The sequence below is a fragment of the Macaca fascicularis genome, chromosome 15, assembly GCF_037993035.2.
Source record: "Macaca fascicularis isolate 582-1 chromosome 15, T2T-MFA8v1.1".
Lineage (NCBI taxonomy): Eukaryota > Metazoa > Chordata > Mammalia > Primates > Cercopithecidae > Macaca > Macaca fascicularis.
Window position 1 is genome coordinate 1,989,754 of NC_088389.1, and position 16,554 is coordinate 2,006,307.

Sequence of the window (16,554 nt, forward strand, 5' to 3'; positions counted from 1 at the left end):
GCCGGCGGAACGTCCCTGCTGGGTCCGGGGTGAGGCGCCGGCGGAGAGTCCCTAGTGCAGGCCGGCATGGCCACGGGGACAGCTCCGATCAGGCACTGGTTGGAATTTGGGGAATTCCCTCCAGCTCCCATGGGGTTTCTGAAAGGAATCGAGAGAAATTGTGGAAGCCTCTTCGGGCTGGGCGGGTCCCACTTTCCAAAGGCAACACACAGCACAGCCTGCGTCTGCTTGGTGACGTCCAGCAAGGTCTGGGCAACAGAACCCCTGAGTGGGAACTGCCGCACCTCGGTGGAGAGCCATGGGAGGCCGGTGGGGGCACCAAAGCCCAGCTCACCTCTCTCCCTCCTCTCCTGTCCCCAGTGGGGGACTGAGCTAAGCCACCTGCCCAGGGCTGCACTGTCCAAGCCTGCCGTGCCCCACACCGACTGGCTTGAGCCCACTGGGTACCTGGGCATGGCCAGGCTGAGGGGGAGCTGATGCCGCCTTTTGCCCGTCCATGCCAGGTGCCGGGGGTCTCCGTGGACAACACGGGAGCAGGGGGACTGTGGGCTGTGCTGGCTCTCGGCAGCTCCTGGTGGAGGGTACGGGCTGCTTCCAGAACGTTCCGGAGTTAGGGCCACATCAATATTCCGCCCAGAGCAGCAGGTCGGGGCTGCTCCACCACGCTCAGTTTTGTTTCCTGGGGTTTTTTGGGGGTGACGGAGTCTCACTCCATCACCTAGGCTGCAGTGTAGTGGTGCAGTCTCAGCTCACTGCAGCCTCTGTCTGCCAGGTTCAAGCGATTCTCCCACCTCAGGCTCCTGAGTAGCTGGGATTACAGGCGCCCACCACCATGGGCGGCTAATTTTTGTATTTTTGTAGAGATGGGCTTTCACCATGTTGGTCAGGCTGGTCTTGAACTCCTGACCTCAGGTGATCCTCCTGCCTCAGCCTCCCAAAGTGCTGGGATTACAGGCCTGAGTAATCCCAGCCTCCCAAGCCCAATTTTGGGGGGAGGTTTTGGGACTCCCTCATGGAGGGAGATCCCCTCATGGAGGCCACTGCCAGGGTCCCTGCTGGCGCCTGGGCTGGGCAGGGAGGGGCCCTGAGCTCAGCTCCACCCATGGTCCTCAGGGGCACCCACCTGGCTGAGCAGGGACAGATGCAGGCCTGGGCCTTCTGCTACCGCCCTTCTGCCCCCACAGCTTCAGGCTGGGCCAGCGGGGACTGATGCAGGAAGGAAAGAGGGAAAGCTCTGGCTCGGATCTGCAGCCGGCCGGTCACCTGAACACACAGGCCCCTGGACCTCCCACTGCCCCTGGCCTGGGATGCAGTCTGACCCTCTGACCCCACGGCTCTGCCTCAGGTGGCAAGGAAGTGTGCTCCAGGGGCCTCTCCTTCAGCCTTGGGCTCCAGGGGCAGCAGGAACCGCGTCCGCTGCCTCTCTTTGTCTGCGCTCAGGCCGGCAAGCGCTGTAAAGACCCCAGGATGTCCGGGACGCCTGGGGAGGCATGTTAATGAGCTGTTCAGAATCGGCTGCTGCATTTTCTTGAGAAAACAGGAAGTTGGGTCGCTGGGAGGAAACCCTTGCTGGAGCCCTGGGCAGCCGGGTGCTGGGGAGCGCCCCTGAGGACCCAGGCCAGGCGCAGAGGGGCCGCCAAGCCCTGCATGGAGAAGGGCGTCCAAGGTGTGAGGCAGAAGGGCGGACTTTGGCCTGGCGGAGCGGATGGGATGGGGGGCTACAGAGACTGAGCAGGTGGGGGCCGCCCTGTCCCGTGTCCGCCCTGCCTCTTTGCTGGCTACTGGCAGCTCCAGGCTGCTGATGCCACTCTGCCACTCACACCCTGCAGCCTCCAGGGTGCCCCTGCTGTGGCAAGCAGGAGCGCCAGGCCCAGGGGGACTGCAGGCAGAGCAGGCCTGGGAGGGGCTAAGGCCAGAGCTGCACTTCCATTGGGGGCCAGCAAGCGTCCAGGCCAGAGAGGGCAGCGCCAGCCGCCCAGGACCAAGGCATTGAGGGAGGGAGCATCTGGGTCTCAGAGACTTCAAACAGCCGGCGGGGAGTTCCGCCTGGAGGGTACCCTAAGCCCTGGCTGCAGCCCCAGGCAGCGACCTGCCACCTGTGGCAACCCCTCTGTGTGGGGGCAGGATGTGGGAAAGGGGCGGATGAGCTGCCTTGGCCCCACGGACTGCACGGCCAGGGGCCCTGCGGATACATGCGTCTCTGTGTGTGCATATCCCACGGATGTTGGGTGGTGCACTGTGAGGAGAGAACCATGCGTTCCCCCTGCCCGCCCCAGCCTGGGAGCAGAGCATATGCTGGCAGCCACACCAGAGCCCGAACCTCCGGTGCAGGGCTGGCAGGGGAGAGGGTGCTGGTCCGTGCAGAGCCCCATGTGTATGGGCCACATGTCGCGTCAGGTGGGAGCCCAGGTGGGAGGGAGGCGCGTCAGGGCTGGGGACCCTGCTGGGCCCTAGCAGGGAGCCCTTGGGCAGGTGACAGAGAGCTGTTGGCAGAGGGGCCCCCTGTGCACAAGGGTCCCGCAGGGCCAGCGTGATGGGGCCAGGAGGGCAAGAAAGGGGTCTCTGAGAAGCTGAGATATCTACATTTGAACCTGGCCTTCCAGGTCACCAGGTAGGGTGGGAGAATGGAGTTTGCTTTGCACAAGTGCCTCAGCCGGCTGGTGGCCCAATGCCTGCAGCCCGGGCTCCCACGTGCACACCTGCCTCCTTGGCTCTGGAGTCCCGAGAGGAGCTCAGAGCCTGGAGGGCCAGGGCCCCAGGCCACATGTCCATGATGACCATGTGCTCTAGAAAGTTCTTCCTAGGGCTGGGCAGGCTCAGGCCACTTTCCCACCACCCACTCCAACAGCACTGCAGCCTCAGTGCTCCCAGCTGAACCCTGGGAGCTTGGCCTGAGTGGGCAGCTGGGAACATCACTGGTCGGCCACCCCACACACTGGCTGCCCCATCCCCACCCCAGAGGCGAAGGGAGGCCCATCCTCAGGGCCAAAGAGGTAGGCACGGGCAAAACAATGGAGGCCAGGCCCAGGGACCACGCAGGCCCAGCTCCATGCAACTGCAGACCCCGGCCCCGCCCCCGAGGCCACCGTGCAGGGCTGGGCTGGCTATGACCCATCCAGACACCAGAGGGCTGCTGGCCATCACCAGCCAGCAGAGAGCGGCACGCTCAGGCTGACGCAGCAGCAGAGATCGGCGAGATTGGCCTTTCGCCCTGGAGCTGCCCACGGGGCCTGGCTCTGGCCTCGGTCACAGGATCTGAGGCTCACAGCCTCCGATGTCCCCCAGCTCCGGCCAGAACTGGCCACCTCCCTGGAGAGCGCCTGCCGCCGGGCTGACTTTCCATTTTCTTCTTCCTTCTGCTATTTTGGTGCCGTTCCCGGAGGGAAGGCCCACTCAACATGCAGGGTTCCCAGAGCGAGGCTGGGGTGCTGTCTGGGTGGCGCGGTGGGCACACAGCAGGGAGTGAGCAACGGCATGCGTGATTGAGCCTAAAGCTGGGCCAGGGCCTGGTCAGGGGTCTGTGGCCACCGCCGGCCCCACCACTCAGCAGGGACCCCGAGCGGTGGGACTCCTGGGTGCTGGGGTTGCTGGTGCCGACTTTCTGGTAGCATCTGCCCACGCGTGCCCTTGAGTCAGGCAGGGAGGGGCTCCCCTCGAGCGAGGATGGCCCACCGGCCCACCCACAGGAGCCACAGGGGCCGTAGGTCTCAAGTAGAGGGCGGGGCCGTGCCCTCTGGGGCAGGGTGGGGATGGGGAACATTCCCAGTGCCGTCTACCATGGGAAAATATTTTATCAAAGAAGCTCGAGCTTAAAAAAAAAACCCTCACCATGAACCCCTGACATGGCCAGGCATACCATCTATTTTTACTGTCCCCAGTCCCCACCCCCCTAGCATGGTTGGGGAGCGGGCTGCAGCCCCCACAGGGACACGTCCTGAAACAGTGGCGTCAGCCCCTCAGAAGCGGGCATCCCAGGAGGCTGTGGTGACCCCTGCCTCCAAGGGCTCCCGGGCAGAGCTGGCCATTGTTGGGGGGGTGAGGGGGGTGAGGGGGGTGCGGCAGCCGGGTCCCAGCTCATGGGCGCCTGGGAAGCCCTGCAGTGCTGGGCAGGGACCCTGGGGAGGGTGGTCCAAGAGGGGGTTCTCGCGGAGGGGACGGAGTGGGCCGCAGGGCGGCTGCCCCCAGCATTCACACTCAGCACCTGGAGCCTGCCCTGACGGGCTTCAGAGCCCAGACCCAAGATCCAGCCTGGGGGCCCCAATGCTGCCCACTCCTGCCATGGGCCTGGAGACCCTCACATTCTCTGTGCTCAGCTGATGGACAGAGGGACAGACAGGAAGAGGTGCAGCAGACCCCACCCCTCCCAGGCTCCGTCCGCCTCAGCCTAGACCCCATTCCCACGCTCGGCACCCCCATGTCACACAGGCATGCAGGGTACAGAAGGACCTCCTCCCTGCTCACAAGGTGGCGGGAGGGGCCCAGCCCCAGAGCTCTGGAGGAAGACGGGCCCTCCAGCCAGGGCGTGGAACTGCAGGGCAAGTTTCAGTAGCTGGTGGGCCTAGCACGACCCCCAGGCTGGGGACAAACAGAGGATGACGGCACCTGAGGGGACTTAGTGCAGCCCCCAGGGCTGACAGGAGGGTGGTCAGCCAGGAGCCCAGCCGGTTCCCCCAGGAGGCCACCCACACCACCTCCCCACAGCCTTGTGGGCTGGGGACCCTCCGGAAGGCCCCAATGCCCCCTCGTCCCTCCCTTTCTTAGCAGCCTTCCAGAAAAGCCGTGGGTCTCAGTCAGAGCCCAGCCTGGGTTCCCAAGAGATGGCCCCTGGGGATGGAGGACCTGGACCCACCGGCCTGTAGACCACAGGTTCCTGAGGCAGTGCCTGAGGACTAGAGGGCCATGCAGCACACCGAGGCCCCACCGCCCCTCCTCAGGTGGCCCCTGGGCCTGGCTCCTGCAGCCCCACTCTCCACTCAGCCTGGATGGATGGGGTGGGCAGGCTGGCCTCGGGGTGTCAGGGTGCACACAGGAGGGACCGGCCATGGCCAGGTTCAAGGAAGGGAGTCCTGGGGAGATCCTCAGGGTGACAAGGTAGGGTCTGTGTCCGTTGGCCACATTTCTCCCACCAGACAGGAGAGGTCCTGGGCGGGCTGGCAGGTGCACTCCTGGGGCTGCCTCCCCAGGCTGCCGCTACAGAGGCAGGGCTGCCTCTCCTGAGCCTCAGCCTCCTCACAGGCCAGCTGGGGTCTCCTGACCCTTCCCTTCCCATCCTTCCAGGCCCGCCAGGCTCAGAGAATGACCTGGGCCGCCCTGTCAGGCTGAGCAGGAGAGCTGCCCCCTGCACCCCTGCACCTCATGACATAGGTTTGCTGAGGTGGGGAGAGGAGAAGGAGTCCCTGCCCAGCTCCCCGACTCTGAAGATCCCACAACGTGCCCCTCCCACATCGAGCTCCCCTGGAAGGACCGGAGAGGGTGGGCTGAACGGGCCACTCCCCTTCCATCCAGGCAGGCCCGTCACACCCAGGCCCCCGCGCGGGGCGTGGCTCCCAGGCGCTAGCAGCCCACGCGGCTCCCACCGGCTCCCACCGCGGCCTCCTCTTAGACTCGGCCCCCAGCAGCTCTGCCCTGCCCAGCCCGGGGCCCTCGCCCCACTCTGCTGTCCGCCGGCCGCTGCAGCCTGGAGCAGCCTCCATCTCCCCCTGGCCTGCCAGGCCCCAGCTTAGATGTCGCTTCCTCCAGGAAGTCCCCCAGTCGATGGCGGGACCATCACCGCTCCTGGAGAGAGTATTCGGGCCCTGTCTCCCGGACACTGGGAGCTACGAGGGTCGGCCCAGGGCCGCTTGGGGCGGGTTCAGGGCCTGCCACCTGCTGCCGGGCCCGGCCCCATTGGTTGGAACGGGCACGCCCGGGGCGCGCGGGCTCACCCCCTTCTGTGGGCGGGGAGCTGAGTCCCCCAGCGACCCCGTGGTCCCTGGGAAGGAGGAGGTCTCGGCCCCCCCACGCGCCCCTGCGACCCTGGACGGGCGGGCGGGCGGGGTCCCCCAGGCAGGCGCGGGAAGGCCGCGGGCGGGCGGCCGTTTGCTTTTGAATCTCCGCCGGGCGCCCTGAGTGGCCGTTTCAAAGGCCGGCCGCGGGGGCGGGGGCCGTTCCCAGGCGCGCCCCGCCCTCCGCCGCCCCTCCTCCCACTTTCCCACGCGGCCCGGCCCGGCGGGTTCTCACGGCCGCCGCCCCTCCCCCGTCTGGGAAAGCCAGCGCGCCGCGCCCCGCCGAGGCTGGGGGGGCCGGGGGAGGGGACGAGAGCTGGGGGGCAAGGGGGGAGGGGAAGCTCTGGAGCCCCGGGCAGGGGGAGAAGGGGGACTCTCCTTGGGAGGCTCGGAGACAGGAGGGGGCTACAGCGAGGGGGATGGGGGAGCTGCCACCTCCCGGGATGGGGACGGTGTGGGGGCGCCCCGGAGCCCCTGGAGAGAGCCCGAGGCCCAGGGCACGGTGTCGGGAGCCTGCGTGGCCGGCTTCTGTTTGGTTTGACCCGAGGCAGGTGGGAGCGCTCGGGTCTGGGCGGGGAGTGGAGTCTGGGACTCCCGACCGTTTTTATTCCTCCTGCCTGCCCAGGGCAGGCCAGGGGATCTGACAAACAGGCGCTTGCTAAGGAGAATTTCAGAAAACGATCATTTTTTCATATAAAAACATATCCTGCGCTTGATCTGAAATTCATGCACCGGGGCTTTGTGTCCTGCAGCCCCTTCCCCCGGGTGGGCGCTGACCATCCCATGTGAGTGGGAGACCCAGTGCCAGGCCCTGTGGCTCACCCCCAGCCCTCCTGGACGGGGTCAACCAGGGGCCCCCAAGTGTGCTGGAACAAGGGACACACCCTGAGGGGTGCCGGACGCCTTGGGCTGGGACCACAGGCTTCAGAGCTGCCAGTGGCTCAGGGCTCACACACGTGGTCTTTTGGGCGGTGGGGGTGCAGGCTGGGAGGAGGTGGGCAAAGACAGCCAAGCCCCAGGCCTGGACACCAAGATCGGGGGGCACAGGGTGGGGTGGCCTTCCTTCAGGGCCTAGGCCTGAAAGCCTGGTCAGGGGGTGCCCAGGGAAAGGCTGGGGCCCCTCACGGGAACCTGGTCTGGGGTGACCTGTGCAGAGGGGTGCTGGGCCAAGGATGGCAAGGTGCCGGATGGGGACCCCACTGCCAGGTGCCAGCCCCCACCCCGCTAAGCAAGCCTTGGGGGCAGCCCGGTGGGCCAGGCAGGGCCGGTGGCTCCAGGCGGCACATTCCGAGGCAGCTGCAGGAAGTAGAGACCCTGACACAGGCGGCCGCGTGTCCTCCGTGTCCACACAGTGACACAGGCAGTAACACGCTTCCTGGTTCACACCCTGACACCCAGCCATACGCAGACGCCCCATCCCTGGTGCTTATGAGAGACGTCTCCAAGCACACGAGGGGCTGGCTGTTGCGCACGTGTGCCTAGACCCGGCCTCTGGAGACTCACGCGCCCTTTCACTCCTCTCCCACACTCAGGGCCCTGACTTTTGGGGGCTCTGGGGTGAGGGCTGTGGGCCCAGTTGTCCCGACCCCCGGGGACCCTCTCACCGCCGACACTGCCCGAGGCCCATCCCCCACGCTGTCTGTGGAGACATTGTCCTGGCCACACAAAGGGGACGGGGCAGTGGCTGGGTGGGGGAGGGGCTGGGGCTCGTGGGAACTGCCCTTCCAGGGCCCTGGGGGCGGGGGGGACAAGGGGCAAGGGGGCAGGGGCGAGGCCTCTCCAGGGCTGCCATCCTCAGTCACAGGCTCCAGACACTCCCGGGACATTAGGGCGGGGGTCACCGAGGGGGTGGTTACCAGCTTGCTTCAAGGGGATGGACTGGGTTTTAAAAGCTTCCCAAAAGACGGCCGCTATCCCTGGCTGCACACACCTCCCCAGGGGCCTGGGGCTCGGCCTTCCGTCCACCCCAGCGCTGTCTCCAGTGGAAAGTCAGTGCCGGGGCTGGCCAGGTTCTTTTGGCAAGCTCACAGCTCCCTTCTCTCTGAGGAGGCTCACAGGGCCACAGCAGGGGACAGTGTCGGGTCACCTTTGGGGCGGGCAGCCCAGGGCTGCAAGGCACTCTGGGGACAGCGTGGGAAGATGAGGTGTGGGCCAGACCCAGGCCTCAGTGGGCAGGTTGGTGCCGGATTGCTTCTTCCTGGGTCGCTGGCTCACCCTGTCCAGCAAGGTGTCAGGCCCACACCCCAGGCCTCACAATCTGTTGGGCAGCTCTAGGGGAGGTCAGAGTGCACGGCTGACCTGGGGGGCCTCAGGACCCGCCCAGGGGCTTGCCAGGGACCAAATGTGCAACACCCACCCTGGGACGGCACACTGGTGACCCCCACCAGCACCCCTCTTCCCGATGTGGGGATCTCAGCACACAGCCCTTGCCATGCAGAGGCCTGTCCAAGGAAGGTGCTGGGTGCCCTTCCGCGTGGCAGGTAGTGGGACGGAGTGAGATTTTATCTTTGCTCTTTCATGCTTTGCCATTTTCCCAGTTCTAAATGAGCAGAAATGTCCTGTTGCTTCAGAATGTGCTCCTGCACCCCCATCGCCCTGCCTGGTGGCCTTAGGCCTTGACTCCTCCTGGACCTGCCTGCAGGGTTGGAAATCCCAGGTTGGCATCTCCTGCAGGAGTTCCAGCCAGGCCAGGCCCCAGCCCGATGGACCCCACCTCCCACACCCACCATGGGGCCCAGAGGGAGGAGTGCAGGAAACAGGCCGGGGCTGAGGTTACAACAAGCTTGCTCTTCGCTCAGAAACAGGAGGCCCCAAAGAGGCCCCTGCCACCCTCACCCGCTCACCTCACCTTCTCAGGGGGTCAGTGTCTAGCTGGGCTTGGGCACAGAGCAGAAACCCCTCAGGTCAGATCACCCGAGGACCTGGGATCATTCCCAGCCTGGTGGTGGAACCTGAGCTCCACTGGGCCGGGAGGGCAGGGGCTGTGGGAATCCCCAGGGTGGCCAGCATGCAGGAGGGATGCTCAGGTCAACTCGGCCCAGGCCCAGCAGACATCCGGCCCAGTCTCTTGGAGGAGCAGAGCTCCCTTCCCAGGCTCCCAACCCAGCAGGCCACTCCTGCTGCCCTGCACCCCAGGACACAGGTTCCCCACGTGCTCTGGCCCTGGCAGGTCCCGGGCTCATGTCTTGCCTGCCTCTTTCCCTCAACCCCCTACTTGTCAAGACCCAAGACCTCAGGGGTGTGTGGGGCCAGGGGTGTTGTGTGCAGGGGCTGTGTGCAGCTGCCCAGCCCTGTCTGCCTGGGAGCGCCCAGTCCTCCCTCACCACACCTGTGCCCCAGCCACCTATTGCTTGGGATGCATAGGCTGGCACACCTGCAGGCCTGCAGCCTGGGGCAGTGGGTGTGACCCCTGCACCCAAGTGGGCACCAGGTCAGATGGGCACCAGGTCAGGTGGGCACCAGGTCAGGTGGGCACCAGGTACTGCTGAAGGCACCTTCTGCGGCCCAGCTCTGGCTCCTTCAGCTGTGGTCACTCCCGTGGTAGTGGGGCTGGGAATTGGGCCCACTCGTGGCTGTGGCTCCCAGCTTTGATGCTCAGAGCCCCCAAACACCCTGGGAACAGACCCCTCAAGCCCTCCTAGCTGCCCACCCCACCCCTAACACATCTTGGCCTCTGCCTTGGTCCTGGGTGCACGTCCCCAGACGGCCAGCTCTGGGGCAGTGGCTGACCAGCTCTTTCCCTCACTCCTCCTTGGGCCCGGAGAGGAGAGGGCCCTGGAGGGTGGACATCCACTCAGACCCACCTGGCTGTGGGTCCATAGGCCTCAACATTCCCAGGATAGCCTGGCTGGTGGCCCGGTCCCCAGGAGGCAGCCACACACCCACGGGCTCATGGCCCGGCCCGCATGGTCCTGGGCGGAAGTGCCCTGTGTCAGGGCTGGTACAGCGCTGTTGGCACCTAGTGGCTGAGGAGCGTGGGAACCAGGCACACGGGGGATCCTGGGCAGGTAGCTGGGAGCCTTCCCAGCCAGTCCTGCCCCCCATTCGCCTGGGCCCTCCCACCCCTCCCTCCCAGTGAGGTTCTGGGGGCGGCGGCTGCCTGCCCTTGGGCTCTCAGACGGGGGGAGGGGTGGAGGTGTGCAGGCACCCCGCTGTGCTGCTCTGGGCACCCAGCCTTGGCCTCTGCTCAGGGTCCCTGTCAGGCCCCACTCGTCTCTGCCCAGATCCGACGGCACCCTGGAGTGGGCGGGCGTCTGTGTGTCCCACGCTGATGGAGGGAGGTGGCGTGAGAACCCTGGCATGGGGTCCTGGCCCGCCAAGTGCCCTGCAACTGAGGAAGCCCTCAGAAGCCCCTTTTCTTCAAAATGGGAGGGCAGAGGCTCTCAGAGCCCGAGTGCTGGGGGACGGACCTCAGGGTATCAGGCAGGTGGGCTCAGGTGGACAATCACTGTCTGAAGGCCAGACGTGTGCTGGGCCACCAGCTCCACTCACAAGGGCAGAGCCACAGCCTCCCTCAGCCCATGGCGGCCACCCGCCCAGGGCAGTCAGTCCAGCAAGGGCTGCTGGCCCTGGAGTGGACAGATGGACAGGGAGGCCCTCAGTGCCAGGCCCCCCTGTGGCTGGGGAGCCCAGGGCCAAGGGCGGGCGCAGCAAGCGGGCCCAGAACCGGCTTTTCCAGCCCTGGCCGGGGCAGGGCCTCCCAGGGCCTTGTGGGTGACAACAAGGCCCACAGCGGGCAGCAGCCGTGGGAAAACCAGCACCGGTGGTTCCCGAGGGTTGGGCCAGGCCCTCACTGACGGCACCCGGTGACTCAGCACGAGCTGGCTGGCCACGCCCAGGCGTGCGCACCTGGCCCAGGTCCTGGGAAGGCCCCAGACCCCATGTGGAGGACTTGGGGGCGTGGGGAGCCCATCCCGCCCTGCTGCACCCTCGCTGCCCCTCCCACACCCACTGGCACTGTCCCTGCAGGTGGCCTGCACAGTGCAGAGTGGGGCTCTGTGGAGGGCAGACCACCTGCTTGTTCTCAGCCCTTCCCAGCCAGACCTGCAGCCAGGGCTCTCCACCTGCACACCTGCCCAGGAAGCCCGCTGGGCCCAGAGACCGGGGCACAGGACCTGCCATCATGGCACAAGGAGCTTCCTGGTGGGAGAGATGGGAGCTAGGGGAAGAGGAAGGGAGGGTCCTGTCTCCCTAGCCCACCCTGGGCCTCCTAGCAGAAGAGCCCCACCTGTCCACCACCTCCAGCCTCCGGCCTCTGAACTGGTGGGGGCTACAATGCTGGAAGCAGGTAGTGCAGCCTCCTACTGTCGAAAGGCCCAGGGGAAGAGAGCATGTGGGACAGGGCCAGTGCCCCCAACATGGCCACACCCGGAGGCTCCAGGGGCCTCGAGGCCACCTGCCTGCGGCAGCCATGTCATCCGGGGCTCACCCAAAGCCCCTGCATGGGGAGGGGTCCTGGAATAGCCATGTGACCATGGATCTCGGCCTCCTCTTCCCTGCTCCCCCGTACAGGTGGCCTGGGAGCCCCACCTCCTCCCCAGGGTGCTCTGACATCAGAAGGGCTGTGACGGGAAGGCCACACCTTCACAGGACCTGCGGGTGCCTGCCTGGGACCTGGCTCTCAGTGGGCACCCAGCCCCCTCCTGGTGTTGCCTGGGGAGTCCTAGGGATTCGACCCATCTCCTTGTCCAGGAAGTGACCACTGGGAAGGCGGTGCACCCCCCTCCAAGTCATGACTTGGGGTGTAAGCTGGTCCCGGCCTCCCCGCCCCCGCCCCCAGCATCACAGTAAGCCTGGCAGATTGGTCATATTCAGAAACCACCCAGAGGGGCTGGGTGTGGCACATACCTGGAATCCTAGCACTTTGGGAAAGCCAGGAGGTGATCACTTGAGCCCAGGAGTTCAAGACCAGCCTGGGCAACACAGTGAGACCTCATCTCTACAAAACATACAAAAGTTAGCTGAGTATGGTGGTGTGCTACTCAGGAGGCTGATGTGGGAAGCTCATTTGAGCCCTGGGGTTTCTGGCTGCAGTGAGCTGTGATTGTGCCACTACACTCCAGCCTGGGTGACAGTGAGACCCCATCTCAAAAAAAAAAAAAAAAAAAACGGTGCAGGCACGGGGGCCCGTTGTGTGCCCTGGACAAGGCACAAAGTAGTTTTGCTCCAGCCCCCCGCCACTTTCAAGGCCACACCCGCCCCAAGGCAGTGGCAGGCACAGGTATCACAGAGAAATGTGGATGCGGAAATGGACAGGTCAAGGGTTGGGGCGACTATGAGGCTGCCCACGCTGACCCTTTAAGGCTGGACCATGTGTCCAACACCCCAGCTGAGGTGGCCTGGAGGGGACCCAGGCCTGGTTCTGCCCTCGAGGTTTCTGGGATTGGAGAGGGTAGCTGGGCAGAGAGTTCCACAAGTTCTCAAAAAACAGAAGAGGCTTCCCAGGGCCCACGAGAAGCCAGTGCAGTCAGGGAGGGCTTCCAGGAGGCAGTGTGGCCTGAACCCCACAGAACTATGCGTGGGGACAGGAGGGGACCCATTATCTGTCTCTGTGAAACCCCATGGCCAGACCCAAAGCTTCAAGGAACAAGCACAGGGCTGGAATAGGGGCACCTGGAGAAGCCCCCCCCGGGCCTCAGCACCCCCTCTGGCCCCCAGGCCTGCAACTGTGACCAGTACCTGAAGGTCTCCAGGGACATGATGAAGCAGCTCATGTGGCTCAGCAGCCACCAGGAGGGGCCCAGGAGCTCAGGTGAGTGCGTCAGGGTCAGGCACTGGGTCTGTGGGGCCTGGGATGGGTTGACCTGCTGGGGTAGCCAGGGAAAGGGGCCTGTCCTGTCCAACACTGAGCTTCCTCAGATAAGGGTGGCAGCCAGGTGACAACAGGTGGAAAAAGCACAGCGAGGGTCAGGTGCCCACATGGCCTCTGCTCCCTTCTGTGCGGTGGCAGACCAGGAGATCAGGACACCAGGGCCCTAGGCGACCCTCTGGAGTGGTGTGCACCTCCTTCTCTCTGCTGGGCCCAGGCACGCGGTGCGTGCGCGCGCACACACACACACACGCGCACACACACGTGCAGCAGCCCATTTCCCTGCCTGTGAAACTAGACAGAGGGCTTCTTTCTCTCCCTGTGGAGGGTGCAGGCCACCCAAGGACTTTGCAGTTTTAGATCTGCACCAGGGCTGGAACTATGCCCCACCACCCCGCACTGTTAGAACTGCCGGCCCCCACCCTCAGGAGGGAGGCACCCCAGGGAGGGAATGGAGGGTGCTGCTCCTGGTCATCCTCAGTCAGGGGCGGGCACGGGGACTAAGAGAATGGAGGTGGATAGAAAGGGGTTAGTCCAGGCCGGGCGCGGTGGCTCACATCTGTAATCCCAGCACTTTGGGAGGCCGAGGTGGGCGGATCACGAGGTCAGGAGATCGAGACCATCCTGGCTGAAATGGTGAAACCCCGTCTCTACTAAAAATACAAAAAAATTAGCCGAGCATGGTGGCGGACGCCTGTAGTCCCCGGTACTCGGGAGGCTGAGGCAGGAGAATGGCGTGAACCCAGGAGGCGGAGCTTGCAGTGAGCTGAGATCGCACCACTGACTCCAACCTGGCGACAGAGCGAGACTCTGTCTCAAAAATAAAAATTAAAAAAAAAAAGGGTCAGTCCAAGTTCAGGGTAGGAGGACGGGGAGCGACCAACCGTCACCCCAGGCAGCCAGCAGAGCACACCCCGGAGAGTGAGGCCGGAGGTAGCCTCCAACCTCAGGCCCCGACGCTCACAAAGGCACACTCAGGCCAGAGCCCCAGCACGTGACGGCACACACGCCGCCCCAGGGTGGTGGGCAACACCCGGATGGGCTGACAGGTGTCACACGGACTGTAGGGTAAGAGCTGGGGCCAGCCAGGGAGGGGTGAGGCAGGGAGGCCAGATGAGGGTCATGGCCTCCTGGGCTTCAAGGAGGAGCTGGGGCTGGGGTGGGGGCCTCGTGCATTCATCCCCGGCTGTAGCTGATCCGGAGCCATCTGTAGAGAAATGCTTGCTGAGCAAATTACGAGGGTCAACAGGAGCAGGGCAGACGCTTCTCCCACCTGCTGGCCAGTGTTCCCTCGGCCGTCGTGCACTCAGCCCTGCAGTGACCCCTGGGTGGATACCGGCCCTGCCTGCCCTGGGCTCTCACTGGGGACTGGGGGGCCTCCAACAGACCCTGAGCCTGGCAGTCCTGGGCCCTGCCCACCCGCCCGCCCTTGCGCTGGCTGATTTCGAAATTCACCACTGGCAGTGGGTTTATCTGCTCATCGCTGCCCCCGCCCCCGCTTGCCGGTTCTCAGGCCCCCAAGAGCCCTAATCAGCAGATCTCACGCCTAGAACATGTTTCCCAGGGACCTTTGAGCCCCAAGACCTTTCTGAGGTGTGAGTTCCCAAGGGAGGGGACCAGGCCGGTACCACAGCTCCTTGGCCCCCTGCCCTCTGCCATCTTCGAAGGCTGGGGTGTGCGTGAAGAGGCCGCACACCATGAGGTCACCGTGCTCAGCCACATGGCTGCGTCGTGGACCCTGGTGGCTGCCAAGCCCCATCCCTAGGACAGTCCCAGACCAGTTTTCATCCTTGACTGACAGGTGACAAGACCACCCTGAGCCAGGAGGTGCAGGAGCCAGGTGAGCCCTGGGACCGCCCACTAAGGACACAGCTGCTTCTCCACGGGCCCGACTTGCCCCAGAATGGGGGACTTGGGTCCCGGCCGGACAGAGGGGGCTCTCTGGGGGCTCTGTGGGGTTCTTGGGGGCCCTAGGGCCCACAAGGTAAGGGGTGGGGTCCCTCGATAGGAGAATTGGGCACAGAGGAGGAAGTGGAGGAGGCAAGGTCAGCAGATAGGTAGCAAGAGGAGCTGCTGAGGAGTGAGCATGGGCTCAGCGTGGGCCGCCAACTGGGCCACCCTGGGAGCAGCCTGGGGGCCGTGCCCGAAGGCTGAGAGCTCAGGGAGTCCACTTCTATCTGTCCAGGCCCAGCCCCAGAGGCGGCCCCTGGGGGCTGCACCTATGACCGTCCCTGCCGCTGGCTGCAGGCAGCTGACCTGCGGGCGGAGACACCGGACATGCTGACCAATGGCACCCGGCTGCAGCTGGCAGGGGTCCCGGTGGGCGTGCTGAGGACACCCGGCCTGCGGCACTTCTACTGCTGCACGCGCTGTGGAAAGGTCTTCTGGGATGGCTCCCACCTGGATCGTGTTGCCACCCACTTCCGAGACGTCCTGGAGAGCGCCCCCAGCCCCCGTGAGCCGAGCCCGGCCAGCAGCCCGGCCAGCAGCCCCTTCTGAGGACAACCAGACAATAAACATGGAAACTGCCTGACTGCTGGGGCCACGGCCGTGGACTTGCTCACGTGTTTCATGCTCGCCCCACAAACCCCTCGTGGGCCCCTCTTTGTGCCAGCAAGCGCCGGGAACACCGAGGCGGGGTCCCAACCCGAGCAGCTGTCGGGAGAGGACGAGGGTTTCCAGATGGTCAGGATGCTGGGACCTCTAGCCCGGGGGGACCCACGAGGTCTCCCCATCACCCCCGTCAGGGCTCTGTGGCCCCTGTGGGAGAACGGCAGCCACAGCCCACTAGAGGCACCTGGGCAGCCAGCCACGGCCAGGGCTCTGCATGCGTGGGCACCAACGTCTCCGTCCTCACAGCTGTCTGAACGTAGCTGCTGCTGCCCTTGTCTGGGAGGAGGCTGAGGCCCAGGCAGCCACTGCTGCCCACCCTGAGGGTCCGAGGGTGCTCTGCCAGGGGGAGCAGGGAGGGCAGGGGGCCCCAGAGGTGGGAGAGGAGGACGAGCCCAGGGAGGGGCCATCCCAGGAATGTGCCCCCTCCCATCACCCACATCCCTTTCCTCTGCTTCCTGCCTGGAGCGGAAATCAGCTCAGATTTGGCCGAGGAGTCGGGCGGAAGCCTCGGGCAGCAGGGTCCTGGGGGCTGGGGAGAAGTAGCTGCCTCTGCCCAGAGTAAGGAGCAGGTTTCGGGTGCGAAGGCCTTGGGCATCCCTGGACTGGCCCAGCCAGGACCTCCCTGTGGGTTCCCGGCCACACCAGGGCTGGCCACTGCCCCTGGGTACCCCTAGGGACTGCAGCCCAGCCCCTTTAGTCCCCAGCAACCCCGGCAGGGGTGTCATGTCACAGATGGGGAGGGTGAGGCTGAGACGGGGAGGGCCTGGCCTGTGTCAGAGCCAACTGTCCGGTTTTGACCTGCCCCCTTGACCTGCTGGGCAGCCTCAGGGCCTGAGCCTGTCAGGTGGGGGCATCAGGGTGAGAGAGCAGGACTCCAGGAAAGGGTCAGGGCCTTCTGGGACTGGGATCTGCTTCCGGGAGGGGCACCCCAGCTCCACATCCTGTCCTGAGGAGGCAGCCCCTGACCGAACTCCTTCCGCCTGGCAGGGTTTAAGAGGGAGTGGCTGAGGGCACCCACCCTCCACCCGGCCTGGCTTCGTCCTGGAGACACTGCTCCCAGCGCAGGCCTGAGTGCTGCTGTTGGCTCTCGGCAGAGGCAGGCAAAGCAGTGCAGAGGCCGCAAGGAGACAGAAACCACGCATCCTCCGT

The 16,554-nt window shown here is 65.4% G+C and overlaps 1 protein-coding gene across 50 annotated transcripts in view; it reads left to right on the forward strand.

Moving 5' to 3' along the window:
• The window catches only part of EXD3 (exonuclease 3'-5' domain containing 3), a 119,087-nt gene extending 103,754 nt beyond the window's left edge, over positions 1 to 15,333 (forward strand). For 25 of the 50 annotated variants that reach the window (XR_012424035.1, XM_074015877.1, XM_074015898.1 and 22 more), the window contains 3 exons: positions 12,642 to 12,735; positions 14,594 to 14,632; positions 14,978 to 15,333. Coding sequence is in view for 44 of the 50 variants with exons in the window: in XM_074015877.1 (XP_073871978.1) it covers positions 12,642 to 12,735; positions 14,594 to 14,632; positions 14,978 to 15,291 (447 nt within the window). In the remaining 6 variants the exon portion in view is untranslated. Of the gene's footprint in view, positions 1 to 5,505; positions 6,202 to 12,552; positions 12,736 to 13,466; positions 13,634 to 14,593; positions 14,633 to 14,977 lie in introns of those variants that run through there. The other 25 variants (XR_012424037.1, XR_012424032.1, XR_012424033.1 and 22 more) reach the window with 8 other exon arrangements.
• The last annotated feature ends 1,221 nt before the right edge of the window (positions 15,334 to 16,554 follow it).